The sequence below is a fragment of the Macaca thibetana genome, chromosome 8, assembly GCF_024542745.1.
Source record: "Macaca thibetana thibetana isolate TM-01 chromosome 8, ASM2454274v1, whole genome shotgun sequence".
In the NCBI taxonomy this organism is placed as follows: domain Eukaryota; kingdom Metazoa; phylum Chordata; class Mammalia; order Primates; family Cercopithecidae; genus Macaca; species Macaca thibetana.
The window spans coordinates 48,263,979-48,291,408 of NC_065585.1; the positions used below are offsets into that span (position 1 = coordinate 48,263,979).

At 37.6% G+C, this 27,430-nt stretch overlaps 2 protein-coding genes across 26 annotated transcripts in view; one reads left to right on the forward strand and one right to left on the reverse strand.

The window, feature by feature from the left end:
* Positions 1–27,430, forward strand: part of LOC126960839 (cytochrome b-c1 complex subunit 7) — a 1,171,628-nt gene that overhangs the window by 545,486 nt on the left and 598,712 nt on the right. The gene's annotated exons all lie outside the window — the stretch shown is intronic.
* The window catches only part of CPQ (carboxypeptidase Q), a 498,229-nt gene that overhangs the window by 286,903 nt on the left and 183,896 nt on the right, over positions 1–27,430 (reverse strand). For all 3 annotated transcript variants that reach the window (XM_050800514.1, XM_050800515.1, XM_050800516.1), the window contains exon 4: positions 25,828–26,035. In XM_050800514.1, the coding sequence (XP_050656471.1) occupies positions 25,828–26,035 (208 nt within the window). The remainder of the gene's footprint in view (positions 1–25,827; positions 26,036–27,430) is intronic.

Below are 27,430 nucleotides of genomic sequence, written 5' to 3' on the forward strand. Positions count from 1 at the left end.
CTGGCACTCCATGCTTATTGGCCTTAGCTTATTCACCTTAGATTCATTTCTTCCCTAGCGACCTTGAGGCACTATCTGCTGTTACATTTGCAGCAAGGCTGGTTGTGGCTGTGCAAATCCATAGGTGGCTACCCATGCCTATTAGCAATCAGAGTCAGGCAGGTGAGACTCATGGGTCTAGGCATTGTTGACCTACACAACAAAGGAGAGACTTGGACAATTTCCCTAGCAGATCCCATCACATAGATAACAAAACAGGTACTGAGGGTGCTCCAGGAACTGAGCATGGCTTCCGGGCTTGAGAAGCCCACTTTTATTTCCTGGGCACATACTATCTTCTTAGTACTACATGAAGAATATAAGGCCTAGTCCTTGCTTTCACAGAAGTTAGAGTTTAATGGATACATGTAGAATAACAGAACAACTAGAGAAGAGGTTTTTCCTTAACCACTCTCTTCATCCTTTTGTCAACACGGCATTTATGAAAACCTGAAACAACTCAGTTTATGTGTTTATTGTTTATCTCCTCTGCCAGAATGCAGGCTCCATGATCGTATGGGTCATTTTCTGTCTTGTTCTCCTCTGAATCTCAGCCTTAGCACAGGCCTGGTCCATACTAAGTACTCAATCAATATTTATATACACATACATTCAAGGAACAGGCACTCTTCTGGATACTGAGGCTGAGGCAGTGAACAAGATAAGCAAGATTCCTTCTCACGGTACCTACAGCCTGATGAGGGAGATCAACAGTAAAGAAGTACACAAATAAACAAGATAATTTCAAATAAAAATATGTGCCATTAAGAAAATAAAACCTAGCAGTCACACTTGAGTCTTTTATTTTTCCCACCCCTTATATCCAAACCACCAGCAATTCCTGAAGACTTTTTCACAGAACAGCCAAGCCTGCCCACTGCCCACTGTCCCCACAGCTACCACCCTAGCCCAGCTATCGTAATTTCTCACCTGGACTATTGGAACAGCCTCCTACATGTCTGTACTTCTTACTACATTCCTGCTCCACACAATCTGTGTCCCACTGGGCAGTCAGTGATCTTCCCAAAGCACAAATTAGATCATATCACTCCTCTGCTTAAAACCTATTTCCAATTAGGATAAAATGCAAGTTCTGAATAAGGGCCTATATGACCTTCCATGAAGATCTTGCCCTGCCAGCCTCTCCACTCACCTCTCTGACCTTTCTCTCCTTTGCTCAGTATATTCCAGTCACACTGGCTTTCTTTCAGTCCCAGAACTGGCCAAATGGTTCTCTCCGTTGAGCTGTTGCACCAGCTGTTTTTTGCCTCAGAGGCTCTTTCCCCAGAGCTCTGAATGGAGCTTTTCCTTTTCATCCTTCAATCCAAGCTGACCGGTCTTCTGGAAAAGTCTTCCCTACCCAGTATACCTAGTGTAACTTCCCCCTGTTCTCAAATCAACACTCCAATGTATTATCCTATTTTATTTTTTATGGCATTTATCACTATCTGAAATTACCTTATTTGCTTACTTAGTTTCTGTCTGTTCCCACTAGTAGGTAAGATGTGTGAGGGAAGGGACCTTGCTTGTTCTTCAGTCACTATTGGATTCCCAGTGCCTTTCATAGGGTAGGCCCTGATACATTTTTGTGAATGAATAAATGAGAGCAGCTGAAAGGACTTCTGTAGACAATGTAACAGAAAGGCCTCCCTGGGGAAGTGATATTTGAATTAAGACCTGAATTTTAAAATGAATGAATGGATGGATGAATGAATTCTCTCCATAGTTTGGAAGCTAATGCCCCTATTTCTAAAAACCAGGCATTCTCCTATCAGGGCTGGATCTATGTCTTTGTGCTGGACCCTTGGGTTCGTGATCAGATACCATCAATCTGCTGTTCCCAGCCCTCCTCAGCAGCTGCCTGTTGTCTAGATGCAGGAAGGCTTCTTTCTGTGACTAACCAGAAAGATGGCTGTGATAGTTATGTAACAACTTGACTGGGCCACAGGGTGCTCATATATTTGGTCAAACTTTATTCTGGATGTTTCTGCAAGGGTATTTTTGGACGAGATTATCATTTAAACTTGTAGACTGAGCAAAGCACATTGCCTTTCCTAATGGGAGTGGACCCTATTCAAGCAGCTGAAGGCCCAAATAGAACAAAAAGGCTGACCCTCCCCAAGGAAGAGAGAATTCCTCCTGCCCTGCTGCCCTCAAACTGGGACATCAAGCCTTGAATTTCAGAATGTTTCATATGGACCCCCAAAATCGCATTTTCCACTAAATACCTTCCCATGACATTTATGGCCATGGTTCCCTTTCTGGAAAATGAGAGCCGACAAAATCAGTCAGACTGTGTGGCAATTGAGGAAGAATGTTTCCTGCCTTTGCATTTGATGTAAAACATCAACTTTTCCTTGGTCTCCAGTCTGCTAGGCTTTTGGATTGGAATTACACAATCAGTTCTCCTGTCCCAGGCCTTGAAACTCAGATGGTTACTAAAGCATTGACTCACTTGGGTCTCCAGCTTGCTGACTCACCCGAAGATCTTGGGACTTGTCAGCCTCTGTAATCATATGAACTGATTCTTTATAATAAATTTCTTCATATTCACATACACACACACACCCTATTGGATTAATATAACAAAGCCTTTCCTTTCATGTTACACTTTTACTGGGCTTTTAGTTCCACCACATTGTTTCTTAAAAGGAAGACACAATACAACTTTTCTGGGTGACTCAATGTTATCCTTATGAATTTACCACTCCATAGGATGTGGCAACCCAGCTTTGTGGCTACACTTCAGTTTTCTTGTTTCCTCTCTGCATGTCAAAATATCCTCTATCATTCCTACATCTGCTAATGTGATGTGTCCACAAAACCCAGATATTTAAACATGTTAAAAATAATGTGCTAAAATCCCAGAAGCTCTTGGTGAGAAGAGCAAAAAAACAATACACTAACTTGCTGTGTGGGGTTAGAACAGCTATTAGGCTGGCTCAGAGGCCTTCTTCTCTGATTTCCACCTTAAACTGTTAATGAAACTTTAACCTCCAGATAAGTATGGCACTGCCATCATTGTTTTTGTCATGACTATGGGAATCCTAATACCAAGACATGTATAATTTAGTAGAAAATTAAAATGATAAAAGTATGTGGAGTGTACATTACACTACCAAATAATGTAGGCTACACTTTAGCCTATACTATGTATTTATTCAATCACAATAAGCCTTTTCCATGAGTAAGTTTCATCACTAAATTATCAACAACATCAACAACATCAAACCTTTCAAAACATGTAAATTCAGAGCCAAAGTATACAGGCTAGAAAAAGTTGATCTTCTCATGTGAACTCAAATATTGACCAAAAAAAAAAAAAAAAAAAAAAATTCATGCCCAGTATTATAAACATCTGCTTTGTTTGTATACCTAAAATATAAATGTGTATTGCTCTTTCAGAAGGTCTGTTAAGTGACCAGTAACAGCACAGTGCAAGGTTGAGAGAAAAAATTTGACTGCAAACAAAAGCAAACAGCAAATGTCACATGAATTACCAGTCTTCACAGGAGAAATTCCATCTGTGTCTATAGAGGTTGAGCTTTCTTTTCCTGTTCTCAGTATATGTTAAGAATATAATGATTCATAGATTAGAGTCTGCCACAGCGCCCTGGCCTTGAATTTTAGAATGTTTTATATGCACCCCCAAAAATCACACCTTCTACTAAATACCTTCCCATGACATTTAGGTCCATGGTTCCCTTTCCGGAAAGTGAGAGCCAGCAAAATCAGTCAAACTGTGTGGCAACTGAGGAAGAATGTTTAAGAACACTTCCATTCACATCCTGACAAGAACATCAAATATTTTGCAGCTTAGGTAACAGTCCTGTTTAGTAAACAACTGGAATTACACAATCAGTTTAGGGCTCACAATTAAGACTTCTTCAAATATGTGTCCACAGGGGTCTGGGAAGCATCAGTAGAAATAAGCATAAGTAACAAGTACTGACTCTTCTTTTGGGGGCATGTAAGCATCCTTAAAGCATCCATCTTTAAGAACTGGAACACTCACCGCGAGGGTCTGCGGCTGCATTCTTTAAGTCAGCGAGACCAAGAACCCACCGGAAGGAACCAATTCCAGACACATAATGGTTACTATTTTACATCTGCCATTTTGCTTGGTTGATATTAATTACTGGTTATTTCAGAATGTGATGTAACCAGTGTTAAATTGTCCTATCATCTCCTAAATTATATACTATTATATTCCCTACTCAACCTGTTCACCTAAAATAATATGTCAGTTTTTTTCCACGAATAATTTGAGCAATCTTACATATTCTGTATGAAGAGTAGTCAGGAATGAGTCATACTATGTATGTCATTGATTTTTATGTGCTCTGTCAAATTGTGGAGAAGGCTTTCAAGTGCAAGGAACAAAAACAAGACTGTTTACAGCATGACTGGATCTTTAGCTGGGTAATACCAAGTTATGGTGAGAAGTCTTTCTGTGGTGCTCTTACTCCTCCAGTACTGCCATAAGGCTGGCCCCTGGTATCCCTCCACATCACTGCTTACAGTTTGTGTCATCTGAGAGCATTTTCCACATCCATTTTTTTCGACAATACACATCTCCCATGTATCATCATTTAATGTTCCCACCTTGAATTTTTTTAAGTTGCATTTGTTACTTTAAATTAGAACATCTTTTTAAAACTTAAACTTATTTTTGATCTCATCACCAAAATTTAAACTACATGAAGACATGGACTACTGTATGTTTGGTATCCATACTAATTCCCTGACAGGGTCATACGTGCCTACACGGTGAATCGGTCTTATGTCAAGGCAACTTCTTTTGGTTTCAGAAAATGATACCAATTCAGAGTACAAATCATTTGACTATAAATTTATTTGGATCATATGGTAAGTTAGTTGAATAAAACCCTCCAAACGTGTACTTCCTCATGTTATTCAAAAGTTCAACAAACTGTAAAGAACAATTTTGAAAAATGTAGTCAAATTTATCCCTTACAATGCTAAAGGTTTTTCTTAAAATGAGGAAATTTCAGTATCTGTAAGACTCAGACACAAAACCTGATTACAAGGAGCAGGCAGAATGTAAGATAATGAAATGTAAGACAATGAAATATAAGACAGTGAAACTGGACCGTTAATGCCTTAGCTACAGAGGCAACAGTTGTTTGGAAGTCATACTCACTTGCTAAGTGGGAATGAAGGCTAAATATTGTCTTGTCTTTTGTTTTTGAAAAAAAAAATTAAAACATAGATACCAGTTTAAAGGCCCTGTGAATTCAAGTTTTGGAGGTTAACTTTAAACTTTGTAAACAGGCTAAACAATGAAGAGGAATGTAACCCATAGGTCTTCAATTTTCAGCCACACGGCTACGTGCTCTTATCAATCGACTTAGGGTCTTTTTGGAATTATTTTTACTCACATACACATTATTTTGAGGGTCATAATGAGAAATCATATATAAAATTCATTTTTGTGGTTTTTATTGTAATAATTAAGCAGCATTGTTTATAACCTTAATATATATTCTTTCAAAAACTTGGTCCTTAGTATTTTTCCCTTCAGAAATTGATTTTTTTCCTTTTTACAAACAATGTGAATTAAGTAATAATGTTCCACTTTGTGATGGCTGCAGAGAAGCCATTTCTAATAATCTCAATAGCATATATGAATATAATGACAGAAATGTCAGATAACTTTAATGCATTGCATCACTAAATCCTAATTGAACTTGTGATGTACTCCAAATAAATCTCTAAAATATTCTGTTTTCTAACATTCTTCCCTAAAAGATGCATATCTATGCATATAATGTGTGCAATCCAACTATGAAGAAAAGGCTTTGTTTGTTTTTCTCATATTGCATATTACTTGTAACTAGCGAAGTGCCTGGCACAAAATAAGTGCTCAATAAATATTTTTTGAGTGAAGGAAAGAATCCATTAAGTTGTAAATTTGTATACTAAATGTTTAAAAACTATACGAAATACCACACATAAAGTTAATTACTTGATAAAAATCCATTTCAATTGTTGATATAAATGTCTTATTCCTCATCTTACAAATGATGAAACTGAGACTCAAAGAAGTTACAAAATCTGTAAATTCTTAGTTACAAATTTAGGATAATATCACATACCTAGGATAATAATTTGCCTCCCCAAAGTGCTATTTCTTTTACCTTAACATTTAAAAAATGACTTTCTATCACACATATTAGATGTTTGTGAAAGTTATTAATAGTTTCTTAAATCTTTTCTGCAAAGCCATGTCTAAAATATAAAGGAAAGAAAAGATTTCTTTTAGAACAATTATTCTTAAAGAACAATTAAATTGAACAAGCTAAGAGAGAAATAAGTAAATAAAGCTTGGATGCTAAGATTCGTGGTAGTAATAATGTATTGTACAAGTGTGAAACAAACCTATATGTTTTCTTTTCAATTTGTATTTTCAATAAGTTGATCAGATTTTTTAATTGATTAAATAAGGAAGAGTAATATTTATTGTACTACTTTCACATTCCTGATGCTAAATATGTTTATAAAATTTCTGTTTCCAAACAGAAGACTTAATATGCTCATATTATATTAATTTCCATGTAGTCAAATTCTAATTAAGGTTGTGGGGAAGGTTTGAACAGGAGTTATAGATGCTAACAGTTGCTTCATAGTGAAGGCTAACATGACAGAGAACGTGTTTGGAGAGAGAAATCCTGATAAAGGCAGTGGGTCCCTCCTAAACCCCTGCTGTGAAGATTTATTACAATGCAGAAAGAGATCCTGCAGCTATAGAGATCTCAAAGTTTTTTGGTTATAGGAAATCTGATGGTGACCTAGACATTAGTTTTACTTTATATTTTTAATACTGTTTCAGGGCTTTGGATATCTTCAAGATGTAGGAATTGTGCAGTATTTAAGAAAAAGCTCTGAATTTATTTTTAGAATACTAAATATAATACCAATTTCATACAGAATACTTACTTGTTGGGATCATAGATATTGCAGAGAAGGGAATTGCTGTCACAGTATTTAATTACTATATGATTAGCATAAAAGTTATTTATTTAAAGATGTACTTTTGTTGTAAACATTTGAAAATTTAACTGCAAAATTTGCATGTATTTTTGTTATAAAAAGAGATGCTATTGCTTTGTTTTAAATTGTATATCTTGCTAGATATTTACTGTGACTTTTACACCTTGAATTGAAAATACACCTTTTTATTTAAAAAATCACGTGATTAACTTTAATAAAAACTGCTTTTATGAAAATAAAAAAAAAAAAAAAAAAAGAATATAATGATTCATAGATTAGAGTCTGCCACAGCGCCCTGGCCTTGAATTTTAGAATGTTTTATATGCACCCCCAAAAATCACACCTTCTACTAAATACCTTCCCATGACATTTAGGTCCATGGTTCCCTTTCCGGAAAGTGAGAGCCAGCAAAATCAGTCAAACTGTGTGGCAACTGAGGAAGAATGTTTAAGAACACTTCCATTCACATCCTGACAAGAACATCAAATATTTTGCAGCTTAGGTAACAGTCCTGTTTAGTAAACAACTGGAATTACACAATCAGTTTAGGGCTCACAATTAAGACTTCTTCAAATATGTGTCCACAGGGGTCTGGGAAGCATCAGTAGAAATAAGCATAAGTAACAAGTACTGACTCTTCTTTTGGGGGCATGTAAGCATCCTATGCTGAGTCACTATCACCTATTTTACTTGGAAACTTCCAAGAAGAAATACATTTGCATTTCAAGGTTTCCATTTGGGTCAACCATGAACAAATAAGAATAGAGGAGAGAGACAGAGAGGCCGCCTGGAACGTGAGCTGGGAGCCTGATAAGAATTTCTCCAGCCGTGCCATCTGGTATGTCCTAGCACTTGTCATCCAAATTGCTATTCTCCTGAACAAATTTAGTTTCCCCCAGACAGTTCAGCTTAAATGAGCTCATACTGTCTATCTGACACCTGTCGAAAGAAGAGTGAAAGACTTCTCTAAGCTCTAAACTGAAGGAGGTAAGGAGACAGAAAGAGAGAGAGGTAAGCAGGAGCAAGAAAGAGGGCAAGATGGGATGTGTGCAGAGCAGAAAGAGCTCTTTCTTGGAGTGTCAGTGTATTTTTACGTTAACCTATAAACCTAATGCTGGAAGGTGGGGAAGAAAGGAAAAGCACCACTTCCAATGATATTTGCTGAAATATGATTGAACACATGAAAAATGAAAATAGTACAAACTACCTTCACTCTCACCTAGTGTCTTTTTTTTTTTTTTTTTTTTTTTTTTTTTTTGACTATTTGTTGTCTGTGGTGTTTTGTTTTGTTTTTAGTTAAGAAGGAAGGAAATAGCAGTGGAGAAATGTGATCTGCTTTTGACAGCATGACCAATGCGCTTTTTCCATCCCAGCTGGAACAGGATTCAGTAACAGGCAAGGGCAAGTGGAGGAGTGATTTCATTAACCAAGACTTGATTTTGAGGTTTGCGTATCTGCAGATCTGCTTTTTCCTCCCAAAGTCTTGGGAAGCTGCCAATATGGGCAAAAAAAAAAAAAAAAAAAAAAAAAAAAAAAAGTGATGATAATGGATTGAGGCTGCCATAGGGCAAATTTCTGGAAGGAGAAATATCACAAATAATTACCAGGAGGGTACTGCCTGTGTCTTTGCCTTTCAAGTTGGAAGATAACAGAGAACTAAATTTAGTAACTGCTATTTGCCACAGGAAGATACTGAATAAAGAGAAGGAAGAGGGGGACAAGAGAAAAGGGTATGAAACAAATGGGCCTCACAGGAATACAATAAAAGGTAACTTTCAAAATCCTTCTTCGAAAACAAAAGGCCCAAGACTGTCGAGTCCCCTTCAAACCCATCTAATCTCATTAACGCTGGTGTTAGCACATTAGTTTGCAGTTTTCCCCCTTTCATTTTCTTTATTCTATGGTTTGAAAGTGTCCCCTCCAAAATTCAGGTGTTGACACTTATAATGGCCAATGTGATGATATTAAGAGGTGGGGCCTTTAAGAGGGCTCCTCCCCTCATAAATGGGATTAAGGCTTTTATAAAAGAGGTTTCACACAAAGAGATTTGGTTCACTTGTCCCTCTGTTCTTCTGCATTCCTCCCCTCTGGAGGATGAAGCAATAAGGTGCCATATTGGAAGCAGAGAACAGCCCTCGCCAGACAACAGAAGCTGCCAATGACTTGTTTTTGGACTTCCCAGGATCCAGAGCTGTGAGAAATAAATTTCTATTCTTTATAAATTACTAAGTCTGTGGTATTCTGTTACAGCAACACAAATGAACCAAATACTCTACCTGGACTTCTCAATTGGAATACATTGTTTGGTCTCTTGCAACCTTTACGAATATGACCTTATGAAGAGACTTATCTACATTTTTTTCATTTGTAGTTTAGTTATCTCATGACTCTCTTAAGTTGAAAAAGAGATAATCAAAAACCTTTTTTCCAAAATGTCCTGATCAAGTTACTCAGATGTAAAATGTGTCTAAAGCTCCCTGCCTCCCAAAGCTCTTATAAGGGTCCAACTGAGGTGATATTTATGAAGCATCCAAAACATAAAAGCTATTGAGTATATATTAGCTCTTTTCTCTTCCCCTCTCTGAATTAAAAGGTTCCTAGAACTTACAGCAGAAAAAGTTAGATCAGTAAAGGGCGGCATTTGGACATGAATCCACAAACTCAAGTTTTCTAAAGGGAATAAATCCAATTAAAGACAAAAATCGGCCAGGCGTAGTGGCTCACACCTGTAATCACAGCACTTTGGGAGGCTGAGTGGATGACCTGAGGTCAGGAGTTCAAGACCAGCCTGACCAACATGGAGCAACCCTCTAAAACTCTACTAAAAACACAAAACTAGCCACGTGTGGTGGCGCATGCCTGTAATCCCAGCTACTAGGGAGGTTGAGGCAGGAGAATCGCTTGAACCCTAGAGACAGAGGTTGCAGTGAGCCGAGATCTTGCCATTGCACTCCAGCCTGGGCAACAAGAGCAAAACTCTATCTCAAAAAATAAACAAATAAATAAAATAAAAATAAAAATCAGTGTAACACCACAATGCCTTTTTGGAGTATTTACGAGCATCAGAATCCCTTTTCAAAAGGATTGCAATGAGCAGTATTTTAAATACACCATGATGTTATGGATACAACCGGAACTACGCGACTTGAGGCGCATAAGCAATGAAGACCTCTTTCACAGCTTCTTTCCTTAGTAGGCAAATAGATGACATTTTGTCAGCCTTGCCTCCTGGAGATTAAAAACCAAGCCCCAGAGGAAGTCCAGGCAGCTAACACTAACACATATAGGCCCTTCCCCTGCTGAGGAAAGGAAACTCAAAGCCCATGGAAAGCTTGCCTTTTCACAAGGTGAGTTTCCACTTCCTGTGACAATGTCCATGAAACAGTTCACTCTGCTAAAAGCCCTATCAAAATGAGCAAAATACACTATTACGCAGCATTTGGGGAGCACATTGAATATTCTAACTCCTAAAAATATCAATTTGGGGGGGACGTACAGAGATTAAATCAATGCATGCCTAATTAACTTACTTTAATCCTGGAAGGCTGGGTGTAGTCTGATGGAGACTTGAGAGAAAAGAAAGATGGCATAAAGAGCTAAAAAAAAAATGTGTCCTTGTTCTTCTACTTGGCTGAATGACCTTCAGCCCTAAGCTCCTCGTTTATAAAATGAAAGAATAGAGCAAATGTATAAGGGTTCATCCAGCTTGAACATTTTAAAAATCTGGGTTCTAAAAATGATAGGAAGTCAATATAGAAAGAAAGTGCTTGTAAAGAATTCCAAGTGCCAAACCACCAAAAACTGGATCAGGCCAGTAAAACATATAGAAGTGATGGTGGGGAGGGTGAGGATGAGGATGTTATCAGCTAACATCTGTGGATGCCTCACTAGGAGGGCTGCACCAATTCATGCATTTCACAGGTGTGGAATCTTTTAATCCACTCTGACTTCCTTTCTGTCGTACTTCCCAACATATGAAGCAGCATTGGATTGACTATAGGCATTGAGTATCCAGCTAGGAGAAAGCTGACTTGGAGATATATTGGCTTGGGTTTACAGGGATGTGCTTAGGTGATTCACAGTTGTTTCCATCCTGGTACAGGAATGCATCCCGGGACTACTAGTGTCACCATACAAAGACACAGGGTCAGAGGTCATATTGTAACAAGAATGCATCCTGCAACATCTGGCAGTGAAAGCATGGAGACAGTGGTGGAGATCCAGAAGCCAGTCACTGGAAAATGCTTCCAGTTATCACATATGCAGAACTGCAGTCGAGGCATCCAATCCTCATTAATTCCTGCTTAAAATGGAAGTTCTCTCCTATCAAGAATAGGTTCAGTATTTCAGAGTATGCTATTGCAAACACAACCTCTAATTTTATATTTTTAAGGAAGTCATGCAAAATAGAATTTATCAGAATTCCTGTGTTTGTAGAGCTTAAAGAGCAAATGCATCTATGTATGAAGTCACAGTTTTATTTGTGTCAACATATTGGATTACATGTTAAAATATACACCACATCTTATTCTGACAAAGTATGGCATTCCCAGACAAAAGTCATACAAAACTACAATTTATTGACAGAAAGAGACATACTTTGGGTATTTATGATGAATAGTCTCATAGATCACTCAATAAGCCAAATAATGAAAAAGTAAATCACCTTGGGAAAAGATTGAAATTTCTTGTTGGTTTGACACAAAATGCTGACAAATACAAAGATAACAAAAATTCATAAAATGCCACTAAAAAAGAGGATCTAGACAATAAACTAAATGGAATGATGTTCACTCATTGTCACTATACAAGAAAACATAAAATGTCCTGAAATCTTACAGCCCATACATGAACAAAACTTGATGACATTTTCCCAAAATTTCACAACAATCCTAAAAATGTATATGATGCTACCAATAAAAAAGCTGTAAAGCTGAAATAAACTTTTCCAAACTATCAATAATAAAAACTAAATTATGATCTACCATACTAGAGGAAAGACTGAATTCCTTTTTTATTCTTCTTTTAGAAACTATAACACAAAAGCACTGTCATACAAAGAGCAATCAAAGAATGTGCAAATAAAAAATGCAGACCAAGTACAGCAGCTTGACAGGTAGTTATTTAATCAAAACAAGATATTTTTCTGAATTTTGTCATGTTTGTAGTATTTGGTGGCTCTCTTAAATTTATAAATTGTTATAATTTCTTCCCTATTGTAAATAAATGTTGATTTTATATCTAAATTTGTATAAGTAACTTTGTATTATTTTTCTTAAAGAGGCCCCCAAATTATGTCAGTTCCTGCCCCTACAAAACTTGGGTATTCTCCTGGCTTGAAATATAGAAGACACATAATAAATGATTACTGAATAAAATTACATTGAAAAAGTTAAAAATTAAATTCTTGTCCTTAATGTCAAATATTTACTCTATGGAGCAGTAACCAGTGAGGCAATAGGCATTCACTGAGCTATTAAGCTGTTACTGTTGACAGCCAGGCAGAGGCTAGTTACCCCTTCACAACCACTGATGACATGGGGAGGTTGGAGAGGGTGGATAATTTATAGATTTATAGTTCTCTGTAATACACAGATATGAGGTAAACTCATCCTAAAGATACATCCTTTTTGGCCTTGCAAACCCATATTGAGATCCTTATTTCTCTCACACACAAAAAAAAAAAAAAAAAAAAAAGAGCTCTTTGCATACTCCTCAACATCAGAGCATAGTTAAAAAAAAAAAAATGGAAAATGAGTATCAGTCTGCAGAAACTCAGAAGCAATTGCTGGACATGAGATTTTGCTCACTTATTCAACAATTAACAGCAATTATGGATGGGATGAAGGATCTTTATTTGCATATTCTATACATTTGCAATGGTAAACTAAAAATGACTTCAGGATTATTACCCCAAAGCTCATGCTGTTAATGAAAAAGTTCAGAGGAAATGATATTGATTACACACTCCTAATTAGTTGACTTATATGTGGTATTCTGGGTAACTTTGGATGCATAAAAAGAGTATTCCTTCCAGTGCTTCAAATATTCAAGCTTATCATATAATGCTAACTTTTACATTAATCACTTTGAAATTTTTGATGCTTTATCAAAAAGAATGATGACAGTAATGAATTTTATCACATACATTTTTTAAAAACCCATGAAGTGATCATCAGAAACAAAAAGAAGGAAAAGGAGGCAGATGCTCTTTATTACAAAAGCACACAGCAAATAAATGTAATAGAAATAATTGAATTAGAAAAATATTTGCAACTTCCAATACAATGATTGATTCAGGCAGGGGTCATCAACGAATGTTAAAATCTCACTGGGTGAAATTTTGTTAAAGAACTTAAGATTCACAAAGTCTCAAAAGCATCCCACCATAATTACTATGTATTTCCTCTACAAAGGTGGAATGCTGCCTTTCAGTAAAGAAATCCAGAGATAATGCCTTAGACGAGCGATCAAATTTGGCCTCACCAATAAGGAAAAGTGACATTATGTGTTTCCTTATGCGATGCAATGAGGGGCATGACATTATCCATATAGAACCCTTGCCAAATATATTTATCCTGAAGCTAATAATGAGGAACTACTCCAAACTGAGAGGCATTGTGCAAAATAGCTCCCCTATATTCTTCAAAAATGTTAGTGTTATAAAATACTAAAAAGACTAGGGAGCAATTTTAGATATAAGGAGACTAAAGCTTTATGACAACTAGATGTAATGCATGTCCCTGATTGGATTATGGAATTCAGAAAGAAAAGATCAGCAATGTTACTGAGGGAAACAATTGGGAAAATTTGAATATGAATGAATTTTAAATTTCATAACATTTCTACAGCAATACTAAATTTCTTAGGCATGACAATGATACTACAGTTATGTTAGAGGTGGTCCTTGCTTTTATGAAATACATGCTTATATATTTATGGATGAAATGTTTTCAGGGTTATAACAACCTTACCTTTAAATGAGCCAGAAAGAGAGAGAGAGAGAAAGCAAATGTGGCAAAATATTGAGTAATGAATGTAGATGAAATATAAAAGAAAGCAACTAAAAGTGGATAAATTAGACTTCAAAATTTAAAACTTCTACTCATCAAAGGGCACTATTAAGCAAAGACTATGACACAAAAGAATGGGCAAGACATCAGCTGGGAGAAAATATTTGCAAAACATATGTCTGACTACAGACCTGTATCTAAATTATACAAAGAACTCCTACCACTCAATTATTTTTTTAAAAAAAATTATAAATGGGCAAAAGCCTAGAGTAGACTTTTCACAAAGACAGATTCAGAAATCAGGGAGATATAAATCAAAACTTCAGTGATATACCAATATGTATCTGCTAGAAAGGCTAAAGTTAAATTTTGGCGAGAAAGTGGAGCAGCCTGAAGCGTCACACATGAGTGCTGAAAGTATAAAATGGTACAACTTCCTTAAAAATAGTTAGGAGGCTGGGCGCGATGGCTCACACCTGTAATCCCAGCACTTTGGGAGGCCGAGGTGGGCGGATCACTTGAGGTCGGGAGTTTGAGACCAGCCTGTCCAACATGAGAAACCCTGTCTCTACTAAAAATACAAAATTAGCCAAGTGTGACGGTGCATGCCTGTAATCCCAGCTACTCGGGAGGCTAAAGCAGGAGAATTGCTTGAATCCATGAGGTGGTGAGCCGAGATCATGCCACACTCCAGCCCAGGCAACAAGAATGAAACTCCATCTCAAAAAATAAATATAAAAATTAAAAGTTAGGCAATTTTTTATAAAGAGTATATGAGTCACATCGATGGCCATACCACACTGAGATCTGGTCCAATCTCAGGAAAGTATATGAGTCATTTACTATTCTTTCAGCCTTACTATAGATTTATATTTTTCCATAAAAATCTCTACTAAACATTTTTTTTTAAATAGCCAGGCATTTTGGCTTGTGCCTGTGGTCCCAGGAGGTGAAGAATGCAGTGAGCCATGATCATGCCACTGTACTCCAACCTGGGCAACAGAGCAAGACCCTGTCTCAAAACTAAACAAAACAAAAAGTTGAGAAAAAAAATCTGTGGTGCTTTAGAATGTGGCTTCAGAAAAATAGCTAGGATACAATATGTATCTGTTTAATTGGTTCTCGATTGTCTTAGATGATTTTTAAAATAGTTATCTATTCACTCAATATCTCTTAAGTACCTGCCCTGTGCCAGCAATCTCCTAGGTACTGAGAATACAATGAGGTACACAAAAGACACACTTCTAGTCCTCATGCAATTTATATTTTTCTTTTTTTCTTTTGTCTTTTTTTTTCCTTTGAGATGGAGTCTCGCTCTGTCACCCAGGCTGGAGTGCAGTGGCGTGATCTCGGCTCACTGCAAGCTCCACCTCCCAGGTTTAAGCCATTCTCCTGCCTCACCCTCCCAAGTAGCTGGGATTACAGGCGACTGCCACCATGCCCAGCTAATTTTTGTATTTTTAGTAGAGATGGGGTTTCACCATGTTAGCCACAATGGTCTCGATCTCCTGACCTCATGATCTGCCTGCCTTGGCCTCCCAAAGTGCTGGGATTACAGGCGTGAGCCACCACGCCCGGCTGCAATTTATATTTTTATGCAGAAGTACCTGCTGAAAAACTAGATGGGTAGTTAGGTAGATAGACAGAAATTACCAAATATAATTAGGATTCTGAGCATACAGAGGAGATTATGTATGAGAGAGTTTGAGGGAGAGTGCTACTCAGTCTAGTCAGGAAAGGCTTTTCACAAAAATAACCTTTCAGTTGAAATGTAAAGACTGAAACAGATTCAATCATACACAAAGCAGAGAAACAGCCTTCCAGACAAAGGGGACAGTGAGTGCAAAGGCCCTGAGGTGGAAAATATCTTGGGTATTATTTGAAACAGAACATTTGCTGCATTTTGGGTAAGCTGGCCACTGATACTGATTTGGGCCACCACAACTTTGGTACTGCTTGCAAGAACAACATCCAGCATTTAATATGAGGACAGAGAGAATGGAAAAGACAAGGGCATAATTTTTAGTCAATGACTGAGGGAGACTAAGGAGAGTGGGCTCCCGAAATCAGGAGATAAACAGAACCCAAGTCTCTGGAGTCTTTGAACACTGAGGAGAGCTTTATCTAGAGCTGGTGCCTTTTAAGATAAATCAGCTCATATCAACCTACCTAGCTTAGTCCCATCATTATCTTAATGATGACAATGATAATAATGACCATGGCCAAGATAAGAGGTCAGTTACATTTCATCGATCACTTCCCATGTTTCAGTCTGTGTCAAGGGCTTGATTTCATTTAATTCTCTCAACAACTCTATGAGGTAAACATTGTTCTCCACGTTACAGATGAGAAAACAGGCTTACACTGGTTGTTTAATGTGCGTAAGGTCACGCAGCATCTAAATGGCAGAGCCCAGCCTGTCTGATATTTGAATCCCACTCTGTGTATTGTTACCTTTGAGAGACTCCAACAAATACCTTTTGGCTGGTACTTTCTCCAGGCACCTAAAGAGGCCTGGGTCATTTGAATGGATGCAAGAGGACTTTAAGAGTCATCTTGAACTGATAACAGAGGGAGCAAGGAACATGGAGGGAGAAAAAAGACATAAGTAATAGTAAAAGACCAGCTGGAAAAAGTTTCTCAGGATTCTTTTGGCTCATATGCTATATTACACATTTTTCAAAGGGCACTGCATAAGCAAACAACATTGCCCTAATCCTGAAGCCTGAATTCAAAATGCATTCATTTCTTTTAGCCACCAGAGATTCAGAAAAACATGCCACAATGATGTGATTCTTGAGCTGTGCTTTTGATAAATAAAAAAGGTGGAAAACAGAAGGTTAACATTTATATATATTTTACAATTACGAATGCAAAACAGCAGCCAAGAATAAATGTTTATATCAAGGTTATAAGCAGATGAAAAACGACAGTCTGTACTAGAAATGTAAACAGACCATTAATTATAGTAGCCCCACAAAGCACCGTAGTAATATGGAGTTTGCAATACTTTGCTGAAATTTACATAACTATATAGTCTCCTCTCAGATTCCAAAGATTCCATTTTTGATAAGTAGCAATTCAAAAGGTCAGTCATCTCATCTACATTATTATTCAACGTCTATGAATGTGAAATGGTGACACCTTGAATTTACATGTTAGAGAAAGGGATCTGCTGCTTCCAGCTCTTTATTTATTCCAGCACTACTGTGTGCCAGGCATAGAGTACAGCCCTGGGGATACCGAGATGAGTAAGACACACAGTCTGTCTCCAGAACTGCCAATCTAGAAAGGGAGACAGACTAGTAAATACATAACCCCAGCAGAGTTTGGACAAACTGAACAGATAGAGATCTAAACGGCATAGGGTTTGTCTCCCAACCAGACAGCTTCAATTGGATTATAATTGGATTATAATCCACCAATTACAACAGTGACATTAACTAAATTAAGCTCTTCTTTCCTCTTCCTTCCTTCTTTTCTTTCTTTCCTTCCTTCTCTTTCTTCTTTCCCTCCATCCCTCCCTGATTACCTGCTTCCCTCCCTGCCTCCTTTTCATTCAATAACTACATCCAGTCAATAGTTAACAAGATTGTATAATAATAGCAACTTTACATGTACTTAAAACTTACTATGTGTCAGGCATTAATAACATTACTGCCTTTAAACCCCACAAAAGGCCAGGCTCAGTGGCTCATGCCTGTAATCTCAGCACTTTGGGAGCTGAGGTGGGCAGATCACCTGAGGTCGAGAGTTCAAGACCTGCCTGGCCAACATGGTGAATCCCGGTCTCTACTAAAAATACAAAAAATTAGCTGGACATGGTGGCGGATGCCTGTAATCCCAGTCACTCAGGAGGCTGAGGCAGGAGAATTGCTTGAACACAGGAGGCAGAGGTTGCAGTGAGCCAAGATCACGCCATTTGCACAGCAGCCTGGGCAACAAGAGCAAAACTCTGCCTAAAAAAAAAAAAAAAAAAAAAAAAAAGACAAGAAAAGAAAAAGAAAACCCTAAAAACTCCAGGAAGAAAAACAAAGGAAGATATTTCCCCCATTTTACAGACGAAACTGAGGCATCAATGTCGCACATCTGGCAAGTGGCTGAACAAAGACGCAGGCATGGAGACTCCAGAATGCGGGCTCCAAAGTACATTGCCTGGCTCTATCGGTTATGAGGAAGTATGCCTGTCACACTACCTGATGCAATAATAAGCATCCAGTGATTAAAGAACATTTTGGAATTCCTAACAAAGGCTTTCCAAACAAAGAATCTGCCTTTCAAAAATCAGAACGGGGGAAAAGGAAAGGATGATGAGAGGAAAAGATGCAGTATTCGTTGTGGGCCTTCTCTGGTTTCCCCCGTGGGAGCACAGTGGCCCTCCACCTGCACGAATGATGAGAATTGGCATTCTGCTTGATTACTGTACATCTGTTATGAGCCTCAGAGTGAGTTAAGCAAAAACAAAATAAGCCTCCTAATCGAGGTGAGTCACTTGTACTGTTTTTGAGTCCCAGTGGTATTTTCCTTATTTTTCACCAGCAGGCACATATGCCCCCCAAATTGCAATGATATTTCAAAACAATTTAAATCAAGCTTGATAGCTAATTATCCTAAGGTCATGCTTAAGAACCAAACACCAGGACATCAAAAATCTAAGACTGTCTAAAGGTGAAGAATGCAACAATAATTTTTTCCCATTAAAAAACAAAGGGGGTGGGGAAAGCAAGCTTTTTTATTCCCTGAGAATAACTGGTTTTCAAAAATCATCCAAAATAGACCTCTTAAGACATTTTACCTCTGCTCTGAGTGTTTTAAGCTGGCCCTCTGATTACAAAATGTTCATGTGAAATCTCATCAAGATGCTTTCTTAAGATGAAGAATGTTTTATAAATTGTAATGGCTTTAATCAGCGCCCTCTTAGAAGCTATTTAACTCTATGATGTAGCCCAACCATTGCTTCAATTATGTCATTTATCAACTCTGTATTAATTAAGTATCATTATAGAGATTGATTTATATACTTTTTCACGTCTCTCTCACCAGATGGTATAGCACTCTCCCTCTCTGACACTCCGTAAACATCACCTGGATTCACTCATCTCTCTCCCCAGCTGAATGTTTAATCAGCTCTTAGTCATCTTCAAACCAAATTACTCCTCTTCCTCCTCCTCTTCACTACACTCTGTCAATACAGTACACAAAGGCCAAGTGATATAAAACATCAGCCAGTAGTATTTCCAAAGCCAAGCTCTATCAACAACTCATTCCCACCTCAATGAGTTCATACCCAGTGTGGTGATGCAATTTTCACAGTAAAGTGAAGAGAAAGTCTTTTGCTTCCTTAGCTGATTAAAAGTTGCAGTCTGTGTTCAACTATCTGGGGCAATGGTGAAAATAGCTAGGAAAAAATATATGTGTGGCAATGGGAATACAACAAACAATTTGGCCTCCGTAGAGTTACCTTTTGAATTATATTTTACTTGGGCTAATATAAAAATAACTTTGCATTCTTGAGCTTGCATACTGAGAAAGCAGGAGGCAGAAGTCCTAAGGTATACCGCATTGCAAGAAGGCCAGCCTAGAATTTTAAACTGCCTTGGGTGATCTAAAAAGTGAACAACAGAGAAATGGAAATGCTGAACTGTTTTTCTTGCAAAATATAAAGACCAGATTAATGGGACTATCTTACAGTCGCCTCAGACTCAAAATGTCTAGAAACCAAACTGGCCAGTTTTCCTCCAAGCAAGCTCCCTCTCCTGATCCCTACATTTCCTATTCTCCTGTCCCCAAGCTGGGATCCTTAGAGCAAGGATCATCAGCTCAAATATCTATAGGACTCGAATAGGCAACATAAATGAATAAAGTATATAAAAAAGAGGGGGAAACTTGGCAGATAAGAGGGGGGACATCCCATCAATAAGAAGGACTTGGTGGCTAATCTGCTCAGCTGACGTTTGCCCAATGGAACATGCAAGATATATCACTAAATGTGGTTTTTCTCTAAAACCACAAATCCTTATTGTTATTTGAAACTTACGATTTTTAAATTTTGGGCTGAACTAAACACAGATTCATTCCATAGATTTTTATCCTTGCCTATCAGCTTGGACCCCTAGTCCTTCCCCCTTTGAATCCAATCAATCCCCAAGTTCTAATGTTTTCATACTATGCCTCCTGCTGATTTCTTTCCATTCCAATTGCCATCATCTATGCCCTCATTACTTCATATCTGCATTATTAGAGGAGTATCCTGTCCTTCCCTCTCCAATGCATGCTATGCACAACGGCCAAATTGATCTTTCTAAAACAATAGTTCTTAAACTTTAATGAGTATCAGAATCACCTGGAGGGCTTGTTAAACCAGATTACTGGACCCCACCGCTAGCTTTTCTGATACAACAGGTATTAGGTGGGGCCTTATAATTTGCACATCAATAAGCTCCTAGGTAGGTTGATGATGCTATTCCAGGGACCACACTTCAAGAACCACTGCTGTAAAATTCACCCCATATCTTTAACACATTCCATGGTTCCCCATTTCCTCCACATTAAACTTAAAGCTGCCTCATCTGCTGCCCTGAATCTTCAAGCCTAGTCTCTTCCTCTCACCCCAAAATTGCATTTCTCTGATCCCCTAGGAGGCCTGGCTCCAGCTAAACTGATCTGCTTGTGTTTTACCCAAATATATCATGCACTCCTGCCTTGCTTTAATATTTACAGAGAGTCTTTCCACCTCCTTTCTCTTGTTCAATTCTGCCTTTTTATTGAACATACCCCAAATCCACATTGTCAGTGCAACCAACCCCAATCAGACTTCTGTTATCTCCTCTAGATTCCTATAGCATTAGCTCTCCAGGTTGCTTGGTACAATCTAACAGCATGGAAGTTAGAGCCAGAGACTCTGAGTTTGAATCCTGGTTCTTTCAATAGATGTGTAGCATGATAAGCCATTAATCATTCTGAACCTGTCTCTCCTTCAGTAAAAGAGATACCAATACAGTTATCTACTTCTATTGGGTTATATAAAGAATTAATTGAGACAAACTCTTTAACCCTTTAGAATAGTACAAAGTCAGTGCTTAATAAATAGTAATTTCCTTTCTTTATCCCTTTCCCCCAATCATTCCCTTAGCACTAAATATAAAATAAATAATACTAATCGCTTATATGTTCTTACCCCCTTCTCTTTTGGCTACATAAAAATATTTCTTGAGGACAAAAAATATATGGAATTCACCTTAGTAATCCTAGTATTTGGAAATTTCTGAGCAACTGGGAAGCTCTCAAGAAATATGTAGTAAACAATAAGATAAATTTGAGAAATAATGTAAGACAAATAATTCCATAGAGAAGCTTTCCTCTGTGGGACTTAAATATCTAATTAATTGCATTTATTCTTAAACTATATTTCCCATGACAAAAGCAAAGAAAGGTATTTTACTGTCAGAAAACCTAAAAAAGCTCTAATGGGGGGCATCTCAGCTGATAATGGTGATGGAAAGGAGTGTCATTAGAAAAGCATTAATAAAGGGAAGATCTCCTAAAAGTAAAGTTGAGCCCAAGAACACTAATAACAGCAACAATAATGAACCTGGAGACGATGCTGACAACAAGCAATGGACATTTTTTCAGGACATCTGTCATGTAACCATGTGACTGTTGCAGATCCAAAACGGCTGATGATATTGATGATTGCACCAAAAAGTGTCCAATCAAACTGGTCACATCAAACTACCCTCCAGGGGATTCTCAAATTTTGAATCCAAGCAGCAACAAATTATTTTATATATATATATACACACACACACACATATATATATATAAAATATATATAGTCTCATATATATATATATTATATTCTCTAGTGTTGCTGACTTCTATAATATTTTTAGATGAAATCCAGTATCACCCACTCCCATAGAAGTGAAATGCTTTTCAGAAAGAAGGGAGCTATTTTCCTTAATCAACAACTCAAAACATCTTTGTTCATAAGTGTTGTGGCAGAAGAAAATATATAATCTGGCATATCAGGCATCTGAATATTTTCCTCCAAATACAGAGCAAAGTACCCTAAAAGTTCAAGTTGTTTTAAACTTACTACACATAGGTTACACAGTTTGGACAAAGAGCACCAGGAACTGGGTCAGCTGGTTTGTTGTGAGAGCCCTGCCATGATTTGCTCTACATCCTCAGACAAGTTCATTCCTTCAGTAGACATTTCCTAAGTTATTACCATGTATCAAACATTATATTAGATGATAGGAACCCAGAGGTTAAAAAATACAAGTAACCAATGTCTTTCTGGAATTTAAGAGTCTAATGTGGAGACAGGCAATTGGGCAGTATTTCACCAAATTCGCTTTCCTTTCACCCTGGACATAAAGATAGGCCAAACTTCCTAGCCTCCATGTAATAGCATTCTGCCCAGTAAAATGTCAGCAGAAGTGAAGTGTGCCATATCCAGGCCTAGATATGGATAACCATGGAAAATCTCCCTTGAGGTTATCGACTTTCTCTCTCTATCCCTTTATGTGCCAGATGAATGCAGAAGACTCTGCAGAGAACTCGGATCTCAAAAATGACAGAGCCACAGATGGAAAGGAGCAGAAGGCCACATTCTGACCACCCCCTTGAAACTATTATGTGAACATGCAAGAGACTCCTATTGTGTGAAGTGACTGAGATTTGAAGCTATTTGTTACAACAGTTAGTCTACCAAAGCACGAACCACAACTATTAATACTTCCAAGACATTATGATGCAGAGCATGCAAAGGATGATGTATGTGGAAATACCAAATAAGAGGTAACTAGCCCGAGCTGCAAGTGGATATCAGGGAGGGCTCCCCAGAGGAAAAAACTCGTAAGTATGTGGCAGTGAGAAGGAAAATGGAGGGTTGCAGAGGAGAAAGCATATGCAAAGTCACAAAACTTTGAGGAAATGTGGTGCATGGGAAAAGTGTTAGCGATTCCTGACTGCTGGAATATGGAGTCGCTCTGGGAAATGGAGCTGCTCCATGTGTAACTGTTGAAATGATTGATAAAGAGCAGAACCTAAGAGACTCAGTAACTATTAGAAATGACGGACACGGGAAGAGGAGAAAGCAATAAAGGACCTTTGACTTAGAAGATGAAGAATGATGTCAATTTTGAAAAAAAAATTGAAACTGGAATAGCTATGGAACATCCCAAAGAAGAATCCACAGGCAGGTGAATATATAGGCCTAGAGTTCACAGCAGTGGTGTGGATGGGAGAGGGGGGTTTGGAAAAGGCCACAATGTCAATTGTGGTTGAAGTCACATCTTCACAAGCATGAACCACATTCATAGGAGCATGATGAGGATACTCAGGTCAAACAGTCACAGTGAGAAGTCAGAGATATAGGGAAGGAACAGAGAAGAGAGTGAAAAGGTGTAAGCGTGAGAGTGACAGCAAACAAGAAAGAGAGAGAAAACATGAGAAAGAAGTCATGGAAGCCAAAGAGAAGAAATACTGAAAACGGAGTTGATGGAGGCGAGTGCTTCAGAAAAGCGAAGTAAGATGATGACCTGAAAAATGTCCATTAAATTTGACAAGTCGGCAGCTATGTGTGACCTTAACAAGTCCTGTTTCAGTATTGGCAAAAGCCTGGCTATAATAGTCTGAAGAATGAATGAAAGATGAGGAATCAGAGGTAGGAATATAGAATACTCATAAAAAAAACTTAGTTCTGAAAATGATAAGCTAGAAGTAGACAAACATAGTTTATCTCGCTTTATTTTAGTTTTTCTCGGGATGCAAGACTTAAATATGTTAATATGTCTAATTGTCTGAACTTTTATTTTCCCTATCAATAAAATAGGGCAATAATGACTACATGAGCCACTGAATTGTTGTCGGAGCAAATAAAGTAACATGTGAAAGAATCTAAAGTACTATGTAAAGTCCAATGTTGTTATGTATTTATAAATGTTGAAAGAATAGAGTTATACAAGTTAAGAGTCCAGTGAAATATGGATTGGCTATAAAATCAGCAAAACATTATAATCAGTCTTAGAGGCTAGAAACAGATTCTGAAGTCCCTTGCTGGACAATTCTTCTGGTACGCCTAATTTGTAGCTTGGGTTTCCAGATGTCTTCATTATGCCAGGAAAAAAAAAATGCCAATGAATCCTGGCAAATGACTGGGCATTAAGTCATTTGGGAATTTATTAGTCTTATGAGTAGCAGTTCTTAAATAAAGGTTTCTGGCCATCACCCAGTTTCACAAAGCAACAGACCAGCTCCATAATTTAAGTCTCATGACCAGTGAAATCACGGTGAATGGCCACAGCTTGCTGAGTATGTTATTCCAAGGGGTGATGGAGGTATTATGGGAAGTAAGCTAGCCATTTTAGGACTTCCCTCCTGGGAAGTTTAATCATCCAAAAGAATATGGTCCAATCATTATTTCACTAGTCTTGAAACCTCGAAGACCCCGCAAAGAACATTATTTTTAGCACTATGACATCAGTATAACTAGTCATATAACTTCTAACAAGTAGTTTTAACATGCCCCATCCTCCTCCCCTGGGAAGATATCTTACCCTTGTATAAGGAAAATGTCTCTTTCCTTTTCTCTGCACTTTTGTACAACTACCCTATGACAGGATTTCCTAGCTGCTGACATATGTTCCCCAGTTATTTTTATTTTCAGGGGTGTAGGGTGCTAATTAAGGTCAAGCAGCTGTGTCTCCAGTTCCAAACAGCAATTGTGCAGAATAAGTAAACTTCCCTTTCCAATAGATTTCAGAAATCCAATCTTGAGATCCAAATAAACCCCATCTGCTATTATTTTTGCATTTTAAAAAAATCTTAGACCAGGCTATAACACTTAAGTTATGCTTCTTTTCCCCACATTTCCCAAATATTTTATCCTTAACGTTTGACACTGCCACAATAGCTATTAAACTAGGTTGAACATCTACATCTCAGTTTTTAGACTTTTTATCCACTCGAATAATACTGAATTTCATCTTAGGACTAAGGGCCAATGAAGTTCTTTGGCATTACCTCAATCAAGACTACAAAGAAAAAGATAACTCCTATGTTACACTCAAACAATATTACCAAATATTTATATGGACCTTTGTAGATAATCATTTACAGATAGTTAAGTATCTTTTTCAAGTTGACCTCATTTAATCTTAAAATTATTTTGTACATTTATTATTATTCTTTATCCCTGATTAATAGAAGACAATTATGAGGCCTAGAGAAGTTTAAGAAACATTCCTAAGACCACATAGTTGTTCAGGAGCAGAGCCAAGTCTGTATCCAAGGTACTCTAATTCCCTAACTCTTCACTATACCATAGATGGCCCCCATCATGTCACCCACTTTCTTTTTACTCTACTTCTCTAGCAACATGGAAAACAGCCTGGCTCCCTCTGAAGTCATTAGGAATCTCTGATGAAATGCAGACATGAACTCAGTTCTTCCTCCAACGAAAATACATAATATATTAGTTATATAAGGAATGTAATGGGATCACTGTGGATGTGGAAAGCTTTAAAGCTTTTTAAAGGAATGCACAAATGATGCTTGGAATCCAGAAAAGCCCAAGAAGACATTACAAACAAATGACCAAACGTGGAATGGGTGGTGGGGATCGGGGGGCGGGGGGAAACTCCATGAATAGTAAGTATTTTCATTTGAATGGTTTGTTTTTATTTCATAAGGACTTTTCCTTCAAGGAAAACCCTTGTTTTTGAAAGGAGTTCAAATGATCATTATGACAAACCTGTAGATGGAGAGGGAGGCCACGGATCGAATGAGAGATGCCACAGCCCCGACCTTGGCAGCTTCCACCGCTCCCTGCGTTCGGTATTGCACCGTCCTTGAGTAGCTGATGTAAGGTTGGTTATAAACAACAATCTTCCCTCTTGCTTCTGAGGCCCTTCTCTGCAGTTCATCAAAAGAGGTCACCACCAGAACTTCTGCTGTAATGCCTAGAAATAAAAGTCATGCAAGATTAACTTACAGTTTCCCATCAGCCAGGCTCAATTGGCACATGAAAGGTCACACACATGCTCTTTCTGCTACATCTGGCAAACTGGCATGAGAAGATCAAAGTTTTAGAGCCATTTAGCATGGGAAAGAGATTGTGGGGTTAGCCAACTTCCCAAGAGAGTGAAAATGCATTTAAAATAATACAACATACAAATCGTATGGTTTTTCAACTCACTAGACCAACTGGTATTAAATCACAAACTGCTTGAAACGATAGCTTCTTTTTTAATTCTTTCCCACCCTGAGAAGTCACACATTTCACAGAATGATGCTAATCATTTATTTTTAAAAATGCATTTCAGAAAGCTCTCCTTAGGATTAATGAAACACATATTAATCTTTTTATAAAACTATTTTGATATGTTGCTAAACAACCTACAACAACATCACACAAATGATGCCAGTGTGTGAAGAATACTCTTAGAAGCCAATGTTCTTCATAAATCAAACTTTTAACAAATGGTTAATGTAACCTCTCTCAAGAACCACAAAAAGTAAGCTTTCCCTCCTCCTTTGTATAAAAACATGTTTGAAGAGTGGAAACTTCCTATGCCTCCCAATTTACGGTACTTGTTCATCACCAAACACATCATTATTTTTCAAATAAAAATCTTGAAGATGTTGTGTAATGGCGCTATAATCCTGTTGTCTTGGTTAGAAGAGATGTCCCTTCGTTTCTTATACCATAACACTTGCCCACATCTTCCTGATTACGGAACAGGGTTTCACATCTTCCAAGAAATCATTCAAAATGTGCCAGACCATTGAAGATCCAAATTGATGGAGTAGTTAGAGTAACAAGGAAAAAATACTTGGCAACAAAGGCCAGAGGCAGTGGCTAAATATATCTAAAAGAAAGTAGTGGTAGGCGCCTAATGTTTTGTGACTTTAGCCATGCAATCATGAAGTATGTCAGTAAAAAACAAAGTATCAACATATATTTCCATATTTCCTTAATATTAAAAGCTAGAGAACTAAGTTTTTCTGAAAGCTTAACAAATGTTAACTGTTACTTGGAAAATCCTTTTAAAATGCACTACAGGTATGCAAGAATTTTTGCTTTCAATATAGGCCTCATCATAATGGGCCCTTTGGGCTGGCTACTCCCCTGGTACCATGATCCAGACTGAATTTCTATTTTCACTTTAAAGTGATTGGCTACAGATCTATAGGTATGTCTTCACCAACACTGAGAACTCAATTTATAGTCTAAAAGAAGCAATGTATAATTATGGAAACCACTAGCTTTTTCATATAATATGCATGCATAAAAATACAAATAAGAGTTTGGCTAGACAGATTTTGAGATTCATACATTTCTGAAACCTGCAGTT